This window comes from Pecten maximus, chromosome 2 (genome assembly GCF_902652985.1).
Source record: "Pecten maximus chromosome 2, xPecMax1.1, whole genome shotgun sequence".
Classification (NCBI taxonomy): Eukaryota; Metazoa; Mollusca; class Bivalvia; order Pectinida; family Pectinidae; genus Pecten; species Pecten maximus.
The window spans coordinates 41,360,744-41,384,970 of NC_047016.1; the positions used below are offsets into that span (position 1 = coordinate 41,360,744).

The 24,227-nt window shown below is 33.1% G+C and overlaps 1 protein-coding gene across 1 annotated transcript; it reads right to left on the reverse strand.

Moving 5' to 3' along the window:
- Window positions 1-21,508: 21,508 nt before the first annotated feature.
- LOC117322106 lies at window positions 21,509-22,786 on the reverse strand. Its single transcript, XM_033876863.1, has 2 exons — window positions 22,654-22,786; window positions 21,509-21,817 (listed from the first exon to the last, which is right to left on the reverse strand). Exons 1-2 carry the CDS (start codon window positions 22,747-22,749, stop codon window positions 21,584-21,586), a joined length of 330 nt encoding a protein of 109 aa, XP_033732754.1. The 5' UTR covers window positions 22,750-22,786; the 3' UTR covers window positions 21,509-21,583.
- Window positions 22,787-24,227: the final 1,441 nt, after the last annotated feature.

The window sequence follows — 24,227 nt, forward strand, 5'->3', positions numbered from 1 at the left end:
AATAAATAAATGATTAAATTGGGAGATCATTAATGATTTTATTAAATGAATTTTACCTATTGGAGTTAAGTTACGTCTGCTCCAAGCAGTAATAATATTTTTTAATTTTACTATTTTCTTATCAAAGTTCATTTTAATCATTTCATGTAGATCAACGCTGAAATCTATTCCTAATAGAGTGAATTTTTCTTTTCCCCATTTCAAGTTTAGTTCAGGTAGAAATTTCTCTTGACTATATTTTTTACTGCCAATCCATACAATTTCTGTCTTATCAATATTAATTTTTAATCCTGAAATTGATGCAAAAATATTTAATTCATTCATTGTTTCTTTAAGAGATTCCTCAGATCCATCAAGAGTTAAGTATGTGTCATCTGCATATTGTGAAAGTAAAATATTTGTATTATCAACTTCTATCCCCTTAATATGTTTGTTATTTCTAAGCCTAATAGCAAGAATTTCGGCACAAAGAATGAAGATATATGGTGCGATCGGAATATACAGTATGTAATATTGACTATATACACTATATACAATATGTCATATTGTCTGTATACAATATATACAGTGTATAATATTGACTATATACAATATATACAATATGTCATGTTGTCTGTATACACTATATACAGTATGTAATATTGACTATATACACTATATACAATATGTCATATTGTCTGTATACAATATATACAGTGTATAATATTGACTATATACAATATATACAATATGTCATATTGTCTGTATACAATATATACAGTGTGTAATATTGACTCTATACAATATATACAATATGTCATGTTGTCTGTATACAATATATACAGTATGTAATATTAACTATATACAATATATACAATATGTCATGTTGTCTGTGTACAATATATACAGTATGTAATATTGACTTTATACAATATATACAGTGTGTCATGTTGTCTGTATGCAATATATACAGTATGTAATATTGACTGTATACAATATATACAGTATGTAATATTAACTATATACAATATATACAATATGTCATGTTGTCTGTGTACAATATATACAGTATGTACTATTAACTATATACAATATATACAATATGTCATATTGTCTGTATACAATATATACAGTGTGTAATATTGACTATATACAATATATACAATATGTCATGTTGTCTGTATACACTATATACAGTATGTAATATTAACTATATACAATATATACAATATGTCATGTTGTCTGTGTACAATATATACAGTATGTAATATTGACTTTATACAATATATACAGTGTGTCATGTTGTCTGTATACAATATATACAGTATGTAATATTGACTGTATACAATATATACAGTATGTAATATTGACTTTATACAATATATACAATATGTCATGTTGTCTGTATACAATATATACAGTATGTAATATTAACTATATACAATATATACAGTGTGTCATGTTGTCTGTATACAATATATACAGTGTGCCATGTTGTCTGTATACAATATATATAATATGTCATATTGTCTGTATACAATATAATTATATAATATGTCATATTGTCTGTATACAATACATACAGTATGTCATATTGTCTATATGCAATATGTCTATATATCATGTCATATTGTCGATGACAAATGGATAGAAGCAACAGATATCCAATGCCACAAGAAGTTTTTACTCAAAAAGATAAGATATTTCCCAACAAAAATAAACAGAATACAATTAACGATCTAGCATGATAAATTATACAAATGTATGAGGGATTCAATGCTCTATTATTAGATATTGGTGGTGAAGTGTACCTGTAAGTAGTGACCGACCAGACTGAAGTCCTCAAAGGAGTGACCATTGATGTCATAGTAACTCTTTTCGTTGTAAAACAGCTGTACGACTTTCTCAATGGTGTAATTGTTTCCCTTTATAACGGCGAGGTTCTGTCCCACTCTGGTGCCGTTAGCACTATAACATTAGATAATGAGTTTATTTTCAACATACCGGATACTTTATATCATTAAATCTATATCGACTATCTCACAAACAGAGGCATATGTAAAGATCTTCTTTACTACAATCAAAAGTGAAGGTGTCAGGTTCCTGCCATTATGTAAGATGTGACAACTTTTCGTTTTTATTTTCGTAAACAGCCGAAACAGCTTCAAACAGGCACAAACAGGACAAAACAGGGTAAATAGGCCCAAACAGGGCAAAACAGGGTCAAGCAGGCCGAAATATGCCCCAAAAGGCTTAAAACAATGTTCAGTTATTATTTTTCTGCTTTGGGTTTGATTTTTGTTTTCTTTTAGTCATTTATGCATAAGGTACCACTTTAGCATAATGTTTAAGAATTTATGATTTCTATGAAACATTATAGTTGCATAATGACGAAAAAGATTTTATGAAACTCTGATGGCTGTGAAGTCTGTTAACTTATCGTGTTCTTATCAGCTAGGTATGACCGACGATTCTGTTAGCGATTACTTACAAATTCAGATTGGTGTGCTTGAACACGCATGTGTCAGCCAATGCTTGTGCGAGACGGGCAAGAGAGTCGTCCCAGTTCTGTCAATCAAAAAAAAAAAAACAGAGAGCAAAGTTATACACCACAAAGGAGCCTGCGCCGCATGTCATTTCGTTGTTACTTCCAATGGATGATCGTGCATTGAATGTTGTTTCACAAGTATATGAGGAATAAACTTATTAATTACATGTATTTGTGAATTGTCAATTACGATTTGTATATCAAAGTTGTTAAGATCACTTATCAATCATTACAAAGGAAATATTCTACAACCTCTGAAAATTGCTTCCGAACAGACACCAGCCACGCCTTGCTACATTGATGAATTTAAGCCATACAAAATATTGAGTACATTTTTATTTATTCATACACTATTTGTTATACATAATTAAACGCAGTACAATTACGACAGAAAATTTGAATCTTTAATCTTCAGATCAACAACAAATAGTGCACAATCATATGCTAATAATCATAAATACATAACATAATAACACAAATGACGAAAGGAGACAATTTTATGTCTCGTGCCCTGACCGGGTCTGAAACCCGCAATGGACGGCACCCAATCACCTAGCCTGAAATACAAGAAGCTTAAACTTCTACACCAATTCCACGTTTTTGCATGTATTTTTATGCTGCACAACCATGATATCTAAATTAATTGGAGAGTGTACGCTTTATGTTTTATTCAGTAAAATGTTTGGTAGAGCATTTCTGATTGTATAGAGTACCGTTGTTACAAAGTCTCAAAAAAAAAAATCAAAAAAAAACAAAAAAAATTAAACAAACAACACATTTAGTAATTTACGTACAATTTTCCAGATGTTAGCCCCGGGTTCCATCATCCGAAACTTTTGGTGGACTTTGACGGCATCTATTATCTGTTTGTCCGTACAATTGGTCGGCGCTTCCTGACCCGATATTTCCAGGTTCTTAGCTGCTTCTAAGCCTGCTAATGACCGTTCTGTCGGATTTTTCTGTTCCCGTTGCGCCTTTCGCTCTTGTTTGCTACGCCGATTGCCTCTTTTCTCAGGTGAGATTTGCTCATCGTTGTTAGCATTGTCCTCCTCTTCCCTCTTTGATGGAACATTTTCTCGTCTGTAGGTTTTGACCACATAAAATATATAAATAACAATTTTCAATATATCCCCATACGGTTACTTAGCTAATTTCGAGAATTTTATTGTTGTCATGAATAACACCAGCACAATGATTAACAATGATATGCATATTCAATTAACATTTTTGAACCCTCTTTTCAAGCATTCGAACAATTTATGAGATAAAATTATTAAAAGGTTATCCATACCAGTAAGCAGTGAATTTTAGGTCGGTCCGAAATATGTTTAAAGAATGTAAAAAAGATGAAACCCGTACCTTTCTTGAATGATATTTTTGATAAGTTCTCTGAGTCTTAAATCCAAATCCTGAGATCGCTTATCATTGCTAGTATCGGAACGTTTGTCAGCGTCATCAACATCTGAAGCCCCTCTGATATCATAAAAACCAAACATATAAATATAATACCGATAAACTGTCCTATTATTCCCTGTCTTTCTACATAATCTACCTGTCCTATCACTACCCTTTCTGAAGCATCGTGCCACAAGCAATGCTTACCAGAAATAATGTTATTCTTATTGATGTTTCTCAATTAAATGTGTTAAAAGATTAGAAAATAAATTGATTTTCTGCCTGACACAATATTAGAGAAAGATTACTAGGCAGGAGCATTAACATAGGCAATTCAAACAAAGAGGGTACCTGGAGTGTGTAGCTAGTATGTGCCAGGCAGATATATGGTATATCATAATTCATATTCAATATATCATTATGCAATATCTTGTTGTAAATGATAAAATCTCCTTTATGATATCATTGCCATTTCCCTGCACTTCCAATCGGCCTCTTCTTTCAGTCCACTGATTTCCAATTTCGTTTCATTGTATATAATGTACTTATATGTCTATTGTAGCTGTCATATTGCTGAAATAAATTGTGGAGGAGAGGGCTCCTATAATTTGCCACTATTCCCAATCATCATGCTTGTTTTAAAAAGGCAAAAACCGATTTTAATAATGATGATAACAATGAAGGACATTGTTCGTCTTTTTATATCACCATTTAAACTTTAACCTTTTCGACCGGTTTATAAATATCTCAAATAATTGGAAGTTATCAAATATAATTTGTAAATATAAATATATAAGAAGTTGCTGTAATAGACATATTTGAATTCCAGATGCTATATCTTATCCATCAATATACACATTAATATGAAGTTAAATAGTATTTAGATATGTAAATTGATTAAAGTTCAAGTAAAAATACTCATAAATTTATCTAAAAAATAATTCAGAATGTTGCCATGCTTGAATTTCAATTTCACATTTGGATATATATACATTGTATATAAAAATTAATTGGATACTGTAATTGTATCTATTTTGGCGCACTCAAACGCATTACCAAAATTTAACATGTTAGCGCTGTGATGAATTGACGCAACCAGGTTGTAATTGCTATATAGTAGCATATAGAAAGTGCATTAGCGCAATCGGAATTATTACAATGTTTCATGTGCGAATAGCGTTGAAATAATATTACTGCTAAAATATCTACGTTTAGAGTGTATAACAAAATGTGTGTTGAATGTCAATTGGCTTTCCTCAATAATGCGAAATAAAAGATATTGGAAATTTCGCAATATTCGTACAGACTTATGACATCCATGTACAATAATATAGATGTAAAGTACTCATCGTAATGCAACAAAACAGTTAGGAATACCATCTTTTTTTTTTTACCTTTGTTCGTCACGGATATTTTTGATTGGGCGCCTGGCTCTAAGATCCTGTTCATCTGAACGCTTATCATCCGACCCACTTATTCCTGGAGGAATTCTGAAAAAAAAACCCAAAATATTTTAATACTACACCTTATTTCTATTTCAATCCAAATATATAGTATTTTTTAGAGTGGGGACCAATTGCTTTTTTCTATTTTCTGTGTTAATGATACCAACAGTGTAAGCGCACTGAAGGCACACGTGTACATTATATATCATGATAAGGATAACAAGTTTGTAAAATGAGATTTTCATTGAAAAAAATATGTAAATGTATTTATTTTTGCTCACTCTTTTCACCACATAACTGAATTTGAAAATATTAGCGCAATGATGAATTTGGTGTAATAAAACATTTACCTAAATTACATTTGGCACAATTTTAATGAAAAGATTTCAGATCTAAAACAATGATTACTGCCGAAATATTTACAATTACAGTAGCCCCCCCTTCCCCTCCCCTCCTTCTCAGCGCAACGTGACTGCAATCGAACATCATGTGAAAGATGATTACGGCCATGTTGCCAGAATAATACCATGTCTAAGAAATATATCCTAATCCTAAATATTAAGTTTAACGAACTAATGAATATATCTAATGTTAAAAAAACTAATGGAAATGTGTACTTTTATCAGACTTATTAATAACATCATCTGTCCTTGGTAAAAATGAAAATGTTTTGTTGTGAGTCAGTGCTGTGTATCAACTACGAACACTACTATAATTGTATATATTATATTGTAAATATGTTTTTCTCTATACATCATGTCCGTATGTGAAATGAGAATAAAATGAATTTGAATTCAATACTGAAATAACGGAAACATTAATTATAAATCGATTGTTTAGAGGAACAAGGACGTATCTCAAACATGGAGTGCTTAGAAGTAAAGGGCCGTATGTCAAATTCATCCATTTTTAGATTTTGATAAATTATTACTACGAGTGAGATTTTCTTATATAATTTGTACATTATATCAATTGAAATGGTCTAATTTTGGTAAATTACTGTGTGATTTCAAAGAATTAGACAATTTCCATCGATATAAAGAACATATTCTATAAGAAAAGCTCAGTCGGAATTATAATTTATCAAAATCTAAAAATTGATAAATTTGAGATACGGCCCTTTACTTCTAAGCACGCCATGTTGAAGATACGTCCTTGTTCCTCTAAACCATCGAAATGTCTAGTACACTCCATAATCCAAAATGAACACAGATTTTTATGGGATCGTTGTATATTATTTTGATACGTCTGAATGCCCATTGTCTTAGGTTGCTCTTACTATTGATCTTTGCTATAAAACTCGCGAAACTAGCCTACATAGTAACAGAAAGGAGATTTCCTCCTGCAGCACTTCATTCAAACTTCGAGTCTAGTAGCAGATTCCTGATTGTCTGTTGTTGTATTTGATCTGTTATCAACAACTGCTTTTGTCCATTTTTTTTTATCAGTCTCTTATTCATTAATATGTCCTAGTACATTTGTAAGTTGATATCTAGGCATATTTTCTTTTTACTCCTGAACACCATGGATTGTGAGTATGTTCAGTTTAGATTTCCTATCAAAGGCTATGAAGCATTGGATATATCAGAAAGCCTATCAACTACTGGTATTATCGGAAAGCCCATTTTCTTTATAATATGAGTGAGTGGAGTGCCATCTTATTAGTCACATGTTATAACATTTCAGTGAGACGAATTATAAATATTCAACAATTTCATCTGAAACGCGTTTTATTGGTTTGTTCTAATAACTGTTTGACCAAATTATCAAGCACACATTTTTGTGACTCCATATACAACAATAGCCTTTTTCACAGAACAAAAACACATGACGACATGTCAGGTCATTTTCTGCTGCGGTACACAAACAGCAAGGAATCCACTCGTTAATACGTAAATATTCGTCTGTTTTCTATCTATACACCAACAGACCAATTTATTATCTAGTTCAGTCTTTATTAACTTCAAAGTATCCGTTTTAGCATAAATTTGATTGAATACACAGCTCGACAAAAAAGAAGGGAAATGGACAATAGTCTATTGTTCGATTTATGATATCCGTTTGATAATAAACACGATTTTTTAAAATGAAACATTGTGGACATTTGGACTTGATTACAGTATCAATGTCCATACACGAACAACGCCAATATAAACAATTACATTATGTTAATTTAGGAACTGGTAATCGTCATAGAATCTTTATAATGTATCATCGGGGAGACATCATCATTCACTAAGTTATCATGTGAATTTTAATTTTAAAAAGTCAATATAAAACATGACAATTGTAATCACAAGTGTACTAACAACAGCTAGATACATCTTTAACATCCGTTACTTGCGTTAATGTAAATTATTACCATTTTAACATCACAATTCATGGTTCATACCGACATCTTCTGTTGTGTGGTATTTAATTAGACATGCTGTTAATTCGAGTTAGTGTGTAAGTGCACCATTCACAAATGGTTCGAGATGTTATCGAATAACTTACATCTGTAGCATCATGCTCCTTCAATTCTGCCCTAAATTGAAATGTCTTGAAATCTGAGGCTACCTTGTACAACTTGTACTGGATAAAAAATAATCTTGTTTGTAACAAGCTTTTTCATTGCCTTAAAAACTTATATTATTAGTCCATATCGTAAAAGAAATGACATCGCCGTTGATAAAGTCGCTTTTGATTGGTGAGGCACTCGACTGGAAGAAAGATTATGTTGTCTGCTTCGATTTCTCTTGCTAAGATGTAAGTTGCAACTGAGCATATAACAATACTAATTATAAGAAGAAAGAAGAATACAGGATGATAAATCTGTGAATGTCTGAATTAAGCAGTATATGTACATACTTCTTAAATGATACGAACTATATGGGGGGGGGGGGGGGGGGGGGGAAATTACTCCCTTCTTGCTAGATTAGCTAATGGATGCTGCTGTGTTTGATGACAGAATATCTACACTAATCTGTTTCGATTTTAATTATATGTATCGATGTTAAAATGAAATATTACATACACACACATACATATATGAACAGCTGTAGATACAGAAAAATCCGATGCAGAATTATTTAGATATGAGCCGTAACAGGAATGGATAGCGGGACCCCCTCCCCCTTCCTCACTACGCCTGACGACAGGCAATCGAAAGTCTAGATTATTCTGTTCGTTACACTTTGATAACGATAATGACTGACGTTATCATGAAAGAGGTCTGATGTATTTTTAACTACACATACACATGTCAATCTCTCCCAGAGTGCATTGCGGTTCCCTTCATTGTAATGAAGGGAACCGCAATGCACTCTGGGAGAAATTGATACACATGTATGTAAAGCTACAAAACACGCGGTGCAAAAAATACTTAAATGATACGAGGTGTAATGGGAGAGGCTGGTGCGACATGTTACCTCCTGCTGATTAGCTGCAGGTTACATGCATTTATATAGCAGTTTAAAAAAAGTTAATTTGGGATAGATTACATGCCGTGAACTATGTCGCACGCATTGTTTAAACTTGTCAAAGTTGTGCTATGATGTATAAAGTGGAGCTGTAATTTCCTGATTGACCCAATTTTGGCGAAACTTAATATTTTTTTCATATTTTTTATGCATTTATATGTTGAAAATAAAACCATTTGAAAAAAAAGCCTTGGTAAAAAAGAAGGTCACAATGACCAAAAACAAATAGTTATTTCTAATACATTATTTCGTGCCTTAATAGTTAATACACACACCAATTCTTTTCCATGCGATAACTTTTAAACTATTTAAAATAAATCTATATCACCCTTGACCTCTTGTTATGTTATGTAGCTATAACACTAAAATCCACAGTCTTCTCTAAGCATAAATGTATCAAATTGAATCTTTAATTGAATTTGTTCGATTGTCATGGAAAGCTGCAGACACTGGGGAAATAATATAACTTAAAGAGACATTCCTTCGTTTGAATAACGTTTAGGTCGTCAAAATTAAACTTACTGGAAAATATGTATTTTTTCTAAGTAGTAAAAGTTATTATATTTACATTAATACGGCAGTTTTACTTTCAAGGTAAACCAAAGTTCTTCGGGTATCAAGTACTGAAAATTCTGAAATCGACCCGACGTATTACATACGGTATTTGTATACGATACGCCCTTTTCTTGTATATTTCGGCGTTAATTTCATTACATGTTGACAAAGACACCCATATAATTATCTTTCCGACATAGATTTCATCAAAAGAAATTGTGCATGTTTCTGATGTCCAAACGAAGGAATGCAATATGAAAAAAGTGATAAAATAATAAAGATAATATTAACGTAAATCATAGATTTAATAGAAGAAGTCCATTTTACAGTAATATCTATTGGTACTTACGGTTCTGCAGGCTCCGGGGGCATGGTTCCTGCTCCATCAAGTTCAGATTCTTCACTCTCGCACAAAGCAAGTGCCACCAGCCCAAGGAGGGACAGTATTGTCAGCACCTTCATCATGGACTGGTGAGTTCTTGTCAGTCTCTGACTTCTATGTAAGGATTCCTTTGCTTTTATAAAGCTTCGTGCACATGCGCAGTTCTTAATGACGCGTAAACATATACGTATCTTTTCTATTTCAATTTCAGCTTCAACTATTGACAAAAAAGTATATTTCATATACAATTCGATACGCATTCTTGTATTTGAAATACTATTATGCATGTATATTTCAGGGAATATACGCCCATGGGGTAAAATAAAAAAAAATAATGTATTCATCGGTGTTGATTCCGTTAGTTTGGCATGCATATATATGTGTGTATCTTTTGTACAAATACAATGTATTCGTTATACTTTAATTTTACAGATCTGCATTGCCTCATGTAATTATTGCCACGATGCTTATTACCTTGATTGAATAGACTTTGTTCGCGTATTGGTATAATGCAACAAAGCATCCAGATACTGCAATAGCCTCCGAAAGGTCAAAATTGATATTTATTACCAGACGTATTAATTAATTCTGATATTTTGTAATAATAAGCATCTATTGGCTGAATACAGGGAATTTGTACACAGTTTGTTTAATGATTCGTAAATTCACCATCTCTAGTTTTCATTATAGCAGAAAAGTTTCCAATATCATGTCACTTTATGAGATCCCTTGCCTTCGCTATTTACTCATATTTCCTACTGAACATATATTAAAAACACAGTCTAATCAGGCGTGGAGGAAGTTATTGTTGGGGTGTTATTTTATTGGGTAAATGCACTGGATGTACAGCCAATCAGGGATCTTGATATATTCCATTTTAACCACATTTAAAAAATACGGTTTTATTTTGTAGAGTTATATGTACAAAGTAACAACACGACTTTGAGGACAAGGCATGTTTGTCAACACCATAATCTAAGAAAGAAAGAAACAATATTAGTGTGCTGTTTGTATTTGTTTTCTATGGTAAGCATTGTTGGCGCACTAATTTTCCATCCCGCTAATCTGTCCTAATAAGGTTTTACGCCAATTTTTAAATGCGCCAAAGTTCACAAGTGTATAGTAGCTCGTGCCGTACTAGTTTAAAGGACAATGTAAGTGATATTAGTTATTCAACTAAATGTCAAAGCAGTTCCATTTTTAGTTGTTGTTGCCTTCCTTAGTGCTGCAGTTCAAATAAACTAATTAGCATATTGTATAATAAAAATGTTCGTTCTTTCCATTGTTGGTAAGAAACCAAAAAAAAAATTATAACGAAATAGTTGAAAAGCTAGACTAGTCATTTTTAAATGAGGTATTCAAAAAAGCGTGTACCACAAAATTATTAGTACCTAATTAAAAAGAAGTTGAGAGAGACAATACCCGTGAAAAGTCAATGTTACATAGCAGACGGAAATATTTCAAAAGAATAAACCGAATTCATCAGATCAAATATCTTACAGTTTATTGGTATGATAAACTTGCGTCTACTTCTAAAACCACTGAAGGCTAATACTTCTGTAGCCGCTGTATATACACGTATAAGCGACTACTTTTATAACCACGGTACATATGAGCGTCTAATTTTATAACCACTATATAACCACTATTTATACGTGTAAATAAGCGTCTAAATCTATAACCACTATATATATAAGCGTCTAATTTTATAACCACTATATAACCACTATTTATACGTGTAAATAAGCGTCTAAATCTATAACCACTATATATATGAGCGTCTAATTTTATAACCACTATATATATAAGCGTCTAATTTTATAACCACTATATATATAAACGTCTAATTTTATAACCACTGTCTATACACTGTGTCTACTTTTATCATCAGATGTACTGTATATAAAGGCTTCCACTTTTATAACCACTGTTTATACATGTATAAGCGTCTACTTTTATCACCACTGTATGTACAGGTATAAGCGTCTACTTGTATAACCACTGTATATACATATATAAGCGTTTACTTTTATAACTCAAAAGTACTGTATATAAAGGCATAAAGGCTCCCATTTTTATAACTACTTTATGTTTGTGTTATCTGTTCTGTGGAAATAGCTCCCGTCTTTGTAAGTGTTTGGTATACATTTCGCATTACTGTTTCTACTTTTCTTGTCGCCTTTCAACATTCACCTACCTTAAAAATCCGTGTTTGTTTCTGCGTGCTGACTCCGTGAAATTTGTTTTGATCGTTGAAGTTCCTACATATTATGTGATCATTACATTGAGGCCATAATGATAATTTTTACGGATAATGAAAGTCTTCGTTCAAATATTATCTATGTACATGTTATATTGGAGAAAGAAACTAATATATAACAGAAAATAAAACTCTAAAAAATCCTTATCCTTATTTAGATTTTTTCCATCGCTTAATCAAGATAACTGCTAAATTGTTTTCATTTACAGTGGAAAGGTGGATTCATGTTCTACAGCATTTCCTATCCTGAATACGAATTCCAAGTAACGTTCTGGCCTTCGCCGGCCTTGGTGTTTAACCAAACACCATTTCCATAAAATGAACATATATATACACAAAAACGTTATTCTACCAGTTGATATGTTTTATTTACAAATGATGTATACGCAGAAATGTTACCTGTTAACGTTATATCACAATAAGATAATAGTTACATTTGATCGCAAAAAATATTTTAACTGATACTATCTGTTACATATGTATAAGTTGATATGTATAGAAAACTCCTTCCTGTCTTATCAAGTAACGTTAAGTAAAAGCCCTCGGTGACAGGACTGTAATACCTATACGTACATCTACATTATTGCCTTGGGTTACTAGTCCTCGTACATGCTATTCATTTCAATCGCATGTATGCTAAGATTCGCAGCAGAAATAAATAATTATCATACTATAAATATTCATATAAAAGATATATATGTGAACATTAATTAATCTATTGTTATTGTTTTTGATAAAATCGGGAATTAGTGGTGTAACCTTAATCACATGACAACTAATTGTAAATTAACACGTATGCTTTTATTCTTAATTACATCAATGAGGAGATTAAGACGTGTAATATCACATTTAATTAATCAAATAATTATGTTAAGTGTTTAAGATAATGATATAAATCTCGATATTATCTCCACGCTTAGTACACTAGACAATGTACCAAGGACTTCAATTAGCGTCTCATTAATTAGATAATTAGTTCATCACCTATCTTGTATTGTTAACATCAGTATTTCCATATAAATACTTTGAAGAATGATTAACATTAAACATTGGTTTCAATACTTATCTTCCTGTACTTTACATGAAATAGTAGTCTTATGTTTCCGTCAAGATTTGATATAACAAATCCAGGCAGCAATGTTCACAGGAATATATATTATCTGAAATTGATTTGAGATTATATATACACGTGTAATTCGGATTACGTGTAATTTCGTTTAATTTCATTTAAATGATGTCGTTTTGTCATTTGGGTAACACATAAATGGTCAGAACTAGTCCAAGATTGCCCGGACTTATGACCATTTGTATCATTCAATGTACCTATGTCCGATCCGTAAGCTGGCAATACAGGTATAAAAATTAATCTAAATATCATCACAGCACTGACAGTAAATTCCTCCAATTGATCGCCATCTAGTTGACCCCCGTTTTCAAACAGTCCATGCTTTTTCCTCTATTGGGAAACCTGTCTTACGAGATACGGATTTTGATCTATTTTTGGTAATGTCAATAAACCGTCATGCGGTCGATCGGTCCTATCACCTTGGTAACCAGCACACGCGGGTTTTGTACACGCGACTTTCTGGGCCAAGTGTTCAAGTCTCTCCCTCCGCGTTAGTCTTCGAAAGTCAGGTTCCGACTGGGAGATTTGCGGATTTCGCATTGAATGGTCATTACCATTGTGATCACGATGGAGGGATCCAGGTACATATGAATCAGGTCTACAGTGTTCCAGTGGTTTCAAAGATATTTTGTACAAACTGAAAATTGGCGGGAGATGTTTCGCAGCTCGCTCCCTTTTTCGTCGTTGTTCAACTAACTCTTCATCAAAATAATCAACTTTCTTCTTTTTTGCCTCAGCATATTTAACACCCCAGCTTTCCGTCATGTATTCTTTGACTTTATCTTTCATTGCTTCTGATCCCATAATCTTGCCCTTGTCCTGCCCCGCCTCCAAGAGTTCTTCACACATCTTCTTTTTCCTGATCCGGGGATGTCTCTCCGCCAAAAATGTATCAATCTCCTTACTAAAGGATTGTAATGGTCGACCATTGTAATGACCATATATAGGCCGAACACGGAGCGTGGAACTGTCAATACGATTTTCTTGGAGGCATTTCTGCAAAGCAATCCTCTTGGCGAACTTCTGTCTGAATTTAGCCATTGACTTCTCTCTCTGTAAACCAAAGTCCTGTTTCTCCTTCCTGATGTAACTCACGGTATTTTCCTGTTTGTATTTTGCCACATCGTTCATTACACAATAATACTTCCTGTGGCGATCCTCCAGCCTCTGTACTGCTCCCAGCCTTCCTTTAAACATGGCGGTGTACCTATCTCAAGGAGAAAGCTCTATTTTGTCTCCACCTCATTAATAGACTTTAACATTTCCATTAATAAATAATTCAGTAATTAGCATACACAGTTTTCCTCTTAAATTCACAAAAATCCATTATAACATGACAGGTTGATAAGTCGGTTGTCCATTGCTCCTGTTGGAATGATGTGTGTGGTACTGTTAAGAACCTTTATCTATTATCCTTGTTTTAACACATAGAATCATTGTTCAAGTACCGCAAAAAATACATATTCCATCTGGTTTGCCGTGTGGAGTCATTTCGTAGTGAATAATGAACATCTGGTTCTTAATGCAATATTTCAAAACAAAAAGAAGTAGGCATTTTAAAACAAAGGCAGAATGGTTTTGAAGGTTGAATGGGAAGACAATGGTTTCGTCTGTGGTGTGTAGCATTGTAAACAGGTAAACAATGGTTAAGTCAAAGAGACACGGAGACTTTACTCGAGTGTCACCTAGTCTGTTTCTATTGTATTCAGTATTTACTTGATAAAAGTCTTGTTAGGCGACGTGGGTGAGACCCATTATATTCCATACAATTTGTGTAAGATAACAATGCACTTTGTCATTTTCATCCCCAGAGCAGTGATATGCTTTTGGACGTGAATTATCAATATTTCGTTTAACGATGTAAATAATACAGACAGATTAACTAATTAACATATTTGTATCAAGCTAAATATTATCAGCTACACATATTCATACATCCCGATCAGGAATATTTGAATTGGTGTTTGTTTTCAAATTCCCATTTATTTCAAAATAACATGAAAATCCCCATGCATTGCTTCTTTGCCTTGGTTTGCATGATCTTAATACAATATTAACTGATATATAGTGAGCAATCTAAGGTAGTTAACTGCGCACACACATAAAGTGGTATATATACCATTATTTTTACAGCACCCTAATGCTATTGTTTCGTGGATGTCTTGAAGCATACCGTACTCAGACACAACCTTACACAGACATATATCTTGAAGCTCATTAAAAACTCAAAGCATTGTTTATATATTTTTGTTTATCGATTTTTTTATCTTAAAAGTACACTAGTTCGGCATATAATGGATTGACTATCTGACTGCATTATCATTGCCAACATGTAGGTGTTGTTTTGTTTATCAACGGTGACATGCCGATTGGTCAGCGTAATGTTTAGTGTTTTCTTTTGATGTATACAGTGTAGACAAGGAATCTTTATATCCTTCATTCACACGTTGATTACAGTCGGATACATGTAGAATGAACGATCAAGATAATATCCCGCTTTGATTACACTTTAAAGACTAAATATTACTAACCATTATTAATATATATTCTTAAATAGAAGGTACAGAATTTACGTAATCCATTTAATTAAACCGAGAATAATCGTACATATGATAATGTGGAATGTCTGCACTTATACACGTGACACTGTGAGGCATAAGTATTTACACATGTAATAGTGTGTCGTACATCTGTATTACACATGCAATAGTGTGTGGTACATCTATATTTACACTTGTAATAGTGTGTGGTACATCTGCACTTACACTTGTAATAGTGTGTGGTACATGTGTATTTACACATGTAATAGTGTGTGGTACATCTATATTTACACGTGTAATAGTGTGTGGTACATCTGTATTTACACGTGTAATAGTGTGCGGTACATCTGTATTTACACGTGTAATAGTGCGTGGTACATCTGTATTTACACGTATAATAGTGTGTGGTACATCTGTATTTATACATATAATAGTGTGTGGTACATCTGTATTTACACTTGTAATAGTGTGTGGTACATCTGTATTTATACATATAATAGTGTGTGGTATATCTGTATTTACACATGTAATAGTGTGTGGTACATGGTTAGTACACATGTAATAGTGTGTCATACATCTGTATTACACATGTAATAGTGTGTGGTACATCTATATTTACACATGTAATAGTGTGTCGTACATCTGTATTACACATGTAATAGTGTGTGGTACATCTGTATTTACACGTGTAATAGTGTGTGTTACATCTGTATTCACACTTGTAATAGTGTGTGGTACATCTGCACTTACACTTGTAATAGTGTGTGGTACATCTATATTTACACATGTAATAGTGTGTGGTACATCTGTATTTACACTTGTAATAGTGTGTGGTACATCTGTATTAACACGTGTAATAGTTTGTGATACATCTGTATTTACACGTGTAATAGTGTGTGGTACATCTGTATTTACACGTATAATAGTGTGTGGTACATCTGTATTTACACGTGTAATAGCGTGTGGTACATCTGTATTTACACGTGTAATAGGGCGTGGTACATCTGTATTTACACGTATAATAGTGTGTGGTACATCTGTATTTATACATATAATAGTGTGTGGTACATCTGTATTTACACGTGTAATAGTGTGTGGTACATCTGTATTTATACATATAATAGTGTGTGGTACATGGTTAGTACACATGCAATAGTGTGTGGTACATCTGTATTTACACGTGTAATAGTGTTTGGTACATCTGTATTTATACATATAATAGTGTGTGGTATATCTGTATTTACACGTGTAATAGTGTGTGGTACATCTGTATTTATACATATAATAGTGTGTGGTACATCTGTATTCACACTTGTAATAGTGTGTGGTAATCTGCACTTACATTTGTAATAATGTGTGGTACATCTATATTTACACATGTAATAGTGTGTGGTACATGGTTAGTACACATGTAATAGTGTGTGGTACATCTGTATTTACACGTGTAATAGTGGGTGGTACATCTGCACTTACACTTGTAATAGTGTGTGGTACATCTGTATTTATACATATAATAGTGTGTGGTATATCTGTATTTACACATGTAATAGTGTGTGGTACATGGTTAGTACACATGTAATAGTGCGTGGTACATCTGTATTTACACGTGTAATAGTGTGTGGTACATCTGTATTTACACATGTAATAGTGTGTGGTACATCTGTAATTACACATGTTATAGTGTGTGGTACATCTATGGAATATCTATACTGCTCCTTAGTGACTTTCCATATCAAATATAGTTTCGTGTTAGGAAAGCGATATATATTTTTTTTTATACTTGCATGGTTCCTTCCTATTGATCAGGATGAAGGTATACGTGATCTAGCACCGGTCTCAGTAAACCATTTTACATCTTAACAAGCCAAAGGTTCTAAGTACGTCACGCTCCACGAACTTTGTTGAGTGTAACACAATCAGATGTCATGGCTAGAGAAGATAATCATTGTAGAGCAGATACTCAGTTTTTTTTTTTATATGAGTAGTTGAAAACAGAGAACATAGTACAAGATAGTTTGTATTGGATACAATGTATTAGTATCGGCCCCATTGTGATGGTTTTATTTGATACAATGTATCAATGATTAGCAACGGCCCCATGGTGATGGTTTTATTTGATACAATGTGTCAATAATTAGCAACGGCCCCATTGTGATGGTTTTATTTGATAGAATGTTATTTGATACAAAGTATCAATAATTAGCAACGGCCCCATTGTGATGGTTTTATTTGATACAATGTATCAATGAATAGCAACGGCCCCATTGTGATGGTTTTATTTGATACAATGTATCAAGGATTAGCAACGGTCCCATTGTGATGATTTTATTTGATACAATGTATTAGTATCGGCCCCATTGTGATGGTTTTATTTGATATGATGTATTAGCAATTAATAACAGCCCCATTATGATGGTTTTATTTGTCTTCAGACCGTTCTGCCTCACACGCTGTTCATGTTTGTAAATTTCAATCTTCCGCAATTCAGTATCAAACAAATAGTAGTGTACTTATGATATTTCAACTTTAGGAATGTCCCTCAAACATTGCCCAACCAGTAGCTTATTTGAATAACCGTTCTGCTAAGATTTATCTCATCGTATAGAGCTCATATACTAGCAGTTTTGTTCGTAGCAATGTAGGTAGCGGCACTTCAGTCATTAAATAACCTGACATCTGCGTTTAGAAGACTAAACAAATGATGTGTATCGACAGTTGTGATAAAGAATTTGCATAATCAATTATCTAATAAAGCGAGATAAACATATATCAGCATTTAATACCTCCAGGAAACGAAACTGATTAACAAGGGAATGTTGAAATGACAATTTATTAGCATAAACTTCTTTTTTTTTCAACGTTTATAGTAATACATGTACATAAATGCTTTCTAGTTAACGGGGAAATATATGAACAATTAAGATACTTCGTGATTTGACGTTTAGTTTGTACGTACTTGTTTTGTTTCTATATGAAGATGTCAAAAGAGACAGAATCCTATAAATAAATTACATAAAACGAACACTCATTTAAAAATGGCATACATCACAACTACTACCTTTTGTGAAGGAAACGTAACTGGTTTCCTATAGTAGCAAATCTCTACAGTAGACTCACTCAAGCTAACCAGTGTCACACAACACTCGATTTCTCAGTAGCTAGCTATTCAAAAGGTCCATCAAAAATTAAATTGGTATATAATGAAATTACTGTTTCTTAATGCTAAATCGATGTTGTATGATTCATTGCACATAACACGGAACATAAATCAACATATTCTAAATCTGAAAAAAGTAAACAAAATCCATCAGCACTGATGAAAAACCTTCCACACACTTTCCAAACAATATCATTCACGAAAAAGAACATTGAAACGAGCTCAGTATCAATGGAATAACATTACGAATTTTTCTATGCATAATTAGCCAAGTGTTGATGCGGAGTTGCTTCTCGCGACTCGTAGTATGGGAGGTAGTACCTTTTGTACACTACTAGTTCTGCCTAGATACCCGTCACAACTAGGTCGCGTACACTCAACCCTTCGAAGCAGTCTCTCAATCTTTCGTTTCCGGTTTTGTTGATCAGGTTCCTGATCACTATCGCTCTTTTTACTACGACTAATGAGGGAAATAGGTGTTGTCAAAGACTTCTTTAATCCTGGTACCGGTGGCAGTTTACCAGTAGATTGCACAGCCATGCGTTTCGGTTTAAATCTATCTTCAAATTTTTCCTCGTGATCATTTCCTTTGTGCACAGTTTTTAATTTATTACCGTGTTTCTCCTTCTGGGTATCATCTTTAACAGAAGTTTTATAATTCACTCCCCAGCTTTCCTGGAAATAGTCGGTGATTTTTTCCAGGACTGCGTCTGTGTCCAGGATCTTGCCAGTCTTTCTCGCTTCTTTCATTTGATGTTTTATTTTGCGTTTCTTTTGTTTAGCAGGGGAACTGTCCTCAATATAATAATCAATCTGTGGATTATATTCATTAATAGGCCTGCCACCGTAATGACCATATAAATTGTTTTTGCTGACGTCAGAATTCTCACGGTTGTTTACCAAACATTTCTGAAGCATTCGCCATCTTACAAACGTTTTCCTCACATTTGTCGTATAAATCTCTCGTTTAACGTCGACTCCATGTTTTTCCTTGGAAATTTTCCAGTTAACATAGTCATTATTTTCGTTTTCACCTTCATTCAGGACTTTGAGGAATTTGGAACGCCTGTCCACCTGGCGGCGAATACTTCCAAGTTTTCCTCTAAGCATAATGATTAATGATCTGGTAAAATCTTGCACTCATATAATTTTCATGTCCTTATTTTGAATTAAATTCCAGTGGAAAGAATCAAAGTTTGGTCTTCAGATCGTAGACAATGTTGATGTATTTTTCAATCAAAGACGCACGTTGAATTCGTGATAAAGGCACGAACAATTAGCCTTCTTCCAAAGCACTGTAAGAATTACATTCTATGTTGAGGAGAGAAAGGCTCTATTCACGACCGACTTTCTCTTCTGCGGATGCCTGGCTAGTTGTAACCCTTGAACCATCCATCTGATTGTGCTAATTGATTATCCCATCTTTAAAGAAAAATCGTTTGTTATCCAAACACCAGATACTCCACTGGATAAGTTTTATATTACCGCTATCATTCTTTCGCAGACTACTTCTCAGGTAATCGTCAATAAGCTACTGATCTCTCACATGCCGATGTTAGAGTATAAGTACTAATTAACTGGTTGATGAACTTAATGAATAAAAACAATTACCCATAACTCAACAAAAGTACGATTGACAATATCGGTGATTGTATATCGGAATATATAACGCTCGACAGACATTCTTTCACCGATATCAAATTATCACAAGCAAAAATCAAATAGCCGACAGACATTAAATTTTAAGCGCGTTATAAGCCGTAAAGCACAAAGAGTTGTATGGATTATACACATGCAATAATATAGATAAGCATTACTGTGTAATTGTCATTGTCACATATATTGGCGATATATATCTGATATATAATATTTACACTATTGTGTTGTATTATAGCGCTTGCAAGCAGAAATATATACACAAATCAATGATACTTAATAAAACAATATTCAGCCTTAATTACGTGTTAATAAATATGGTACGTTCCGAATGTAAAACCTTATGAGTTTGCTTTAATGAATTTTAACATATATTACAGATAAAATATAAGAGAAATATATTCTTGATTTATCTATAAAGTAGAAATTTGAAATTAAAATACGCACAGCTGATAAAGCTGACATGTTTGACTGTAGGTTCTGTCTATATATCAATACCCCAAGTTATCTACCGTAGACATTGATGGCCTTGCACGCGCTAGTGATTCTTTAAAAGCCTAAATCACGGCATTATGCTTGCCACATTTACCACCAACGGGACGGTAAGATTGGAGATCGCTTAACACTGATTCCTTTGTCACTTGATCAGTAAGGAGCTGTCCGTCATGTAGTGTACGTAGTTATATGTGGTAGGAATGATGAAGGTATAAGGAGTGACGAGATATACGTTATTGTCAGCGGTAATAATTCTTCTATCTGTACATAGATTAAGTAAGCGATGTACAGCGTGATGTATCTAATTAGACGATATAAATTGTTGAAAAAATCCTATGCAATATGATTACGTCATACATTAGTGATAAAATGTATGTGTACTAAGTCAACATGATAAGAATGATGGGAATATTAGAAAGGTTAAGATAATGTCAACGGAGAAGTATTGAACGTATTGTCTATTAATTAGTACATTATTTTCCGTCAAGTAGAAAATCACCCAAACAACGTTTGAACAGAAATATAGTTTATTATTTTAGTTGCTTCGTTTAAAAGTGTTGATGAAACAAATATCTGTGTGATGATCAGTCGTCAAGAGCTTCAATCAGTTGTTTGAATCCAGCAACATTTGCGCATGCGGTAGTACAGAGGAGTGCAGCCTTGTAGCATATACGTGTACAAAAGCAGCGGTTTTGCGCTGGGACCGCTAGACAATGAGGCAGACACCTGCGGAATGAGTTCATGCACTTGTTACATGCCAGGCCGGAGGATCCCACAACGAGCAAAAAGGCCAAGGCGATTATGAATGTGGTTTTCATCTGAAAAAGAAAATTAAAAATTAAAAAAAAGTAAAATTTTACAGTATCTAACATTTTGCGAAATCTTCAATATTCTATATCGAAATATTTATCGCTATAAATGGTCATGTTTAACATTAAATGTTGATCTTGTATAATCATTCGAAGTTTTAGTGGTTGAACTAAATGTACATACATGAAAATCGACTAAAATTTTAGACTTATAAATATGTAAATGAACACACTAATGCTATTTGAAACAACGAGTGATGTGTTCACGAATATTTCATGTTATACAGTATATCGTATTAATAGAAAATAATAAAACTCCATTTAGTCATACAGGCAAGAAATATGCGTACAAAACTTATTGGTATTAAACATTATTTTGAAATATGAATCTTTTTAAGGACGTTTAAATAATTTTGATCAGTTCGATTTCTGCTTTTATGCATAAAATATAGTCAAATAACACAGTACATTAAGCACTGTTGTTTTTCATATCACAATATTTCGGGTTGGTAGGCAAAAGAAATCGGCTTTCGAATGAAAAGGGTATCAGAATTTATATAGTTATATGCTTTGAAATGTACATGCAATGCTTAGCAATATATATATATAATCGGTCGTTGTGATGAATAGAGCTACTTAAGTATAATTAAGTATAATAATAACATACCAGCAGATATTTTAAATGTTGGGATTGTAATGGTCGTCGGAGGTCAATTTATAACATTTATTAAGTTATGTGAGGCTGACAGATGTGCACAAGTTTGTATCTATAGGTAAAAACAAATGATAAAATTAAAGTGATATCGATAATCACTTCATCTTAAATAATTCTTTGTTAGGCTTACCTTTACCAGTGGATTGTCCAGATAGGATGCAGATATAGAGTTGAATGGCAGACAGCTGTATACTGCATAGATAGATACAGCAGGTATATATAGCATGGGAATTATATAACCCAATGTAGATTGGGGCCGTAAGGGATACTGAGACTGGCTGGTCACCAGATAATTGACGGTTTTGTCACCATGCCACGTGCACGGACTTGGTACACACATTTATTTTGATGTTAGATATTAGAAATCATTTAATGTGGCCTTAAAATTATGGGATAACAAAAGTATAGACAAAAGTTCATAATAAGGAAGTTTATTTGTCTTAGTAATGATAATGTATTAGTAAATTACATCATAATAGATATATCGCCTTTTACACAGACATCCGTTTTCACTTTTATCCACTTATACACTCACTGATAAAACTTTGTTTTTCACTAATCAACAGGAAAGGTGTGTCTAAATTGAGCGTTACATTATGATGCTTATTAGACATCACAGACAATGGTGTTTAAATTCTTGATCTGACGTATCATTTGACACATTCAAATGTATTACAGTTAATGATGTGTAAATACATATATGGTAAATGGCGTCTTATTTAAAGTGGGAAGCAACAACACGAAAAGGGGAAGTTAGTAACATTGGAAGCTGAACTCTGAACGTTGAAACGAAATATATCCGGATGAATATAAGTTCACCTTCATATTGTCATAAAAAAAGAAAGAAAGAAAGTGAGAATCTTACTTTAAGATAGAAATGTTGACCTTATTTTGTTATTTTGTTTTGTTGTCGGAATGGATATTTGGCTGTATCCTCACCCGGCTTGGTAAATCTTATTCGTATCTTGCTACCATCTGATACTTAACCAATGAACTGAATATTACAGATATAAAAGAAAACGTTCTAATATTTCAAAAAGTTAGATATTCTAGTACAGTATAACCTCTCTAAACCGGATGTCTCCGGGACCAACAAATTTTCGCCGGTTTACACGGGTATTCGGTTTATAGAGATATGTTATTGTCAACATCTAAAAAAACCCCAGGTTTTGACACTAAAATATAAAAAGAAATTTGCATGTAAAATACTTGGTATGGAATGACTTACTTATACATGGGAGACATTTTATTGTTTTTGATGAATACTATCTGTAATTTAAGACTATGTATAATACGTATGTTCTCGAGAAAATCGTAATATACTCTACCAACGAGATCAATGTCAACCATGTTGAACCATAAAATAGTGTGTTTAATACTTTTGGGGAATTTCAAATGAAAAAAAAAAAAAAATAAAAAAAGTAAGATGACTTGATATGCTACATTTTCAAAATAATTGAAATCCAGTACATTGTTAGATTTAGTTTTGATTACATAGTTTTGATATGCAAGTGTTATAAACTCCGAGAATTGTGTGGACATCAGTGGACACAGCCGTTGTTCAGTGGTCAACCTAAACCAGTGTCTGCAGGGCCGACCATCTGGTCAGTAAGTGATTTGTGGCCCCATCACAGATTAGACAGTCGCTTTGTTTACAGCACAGATCGCACTTGGTCAGTACATATATCATATATGTTAAAATAT

Bases quoted from the DNA above. Each gene is read 5' to 3' on its own strand.
- LOC117322106 (XM_033876863.1), bottom strand. From the start codon at position 22,749: ATGCTATATATACCTGCTGTATCTATCTATGCAGTATACAGCTGTCTG. The intron at 21,818-22,653 runs GTAAGCCTAACA...TTTCTTTTTCAG, and splicing joins TGGACAATCCACTGGTAAAG to ATGAAAACCACATTCATAAT.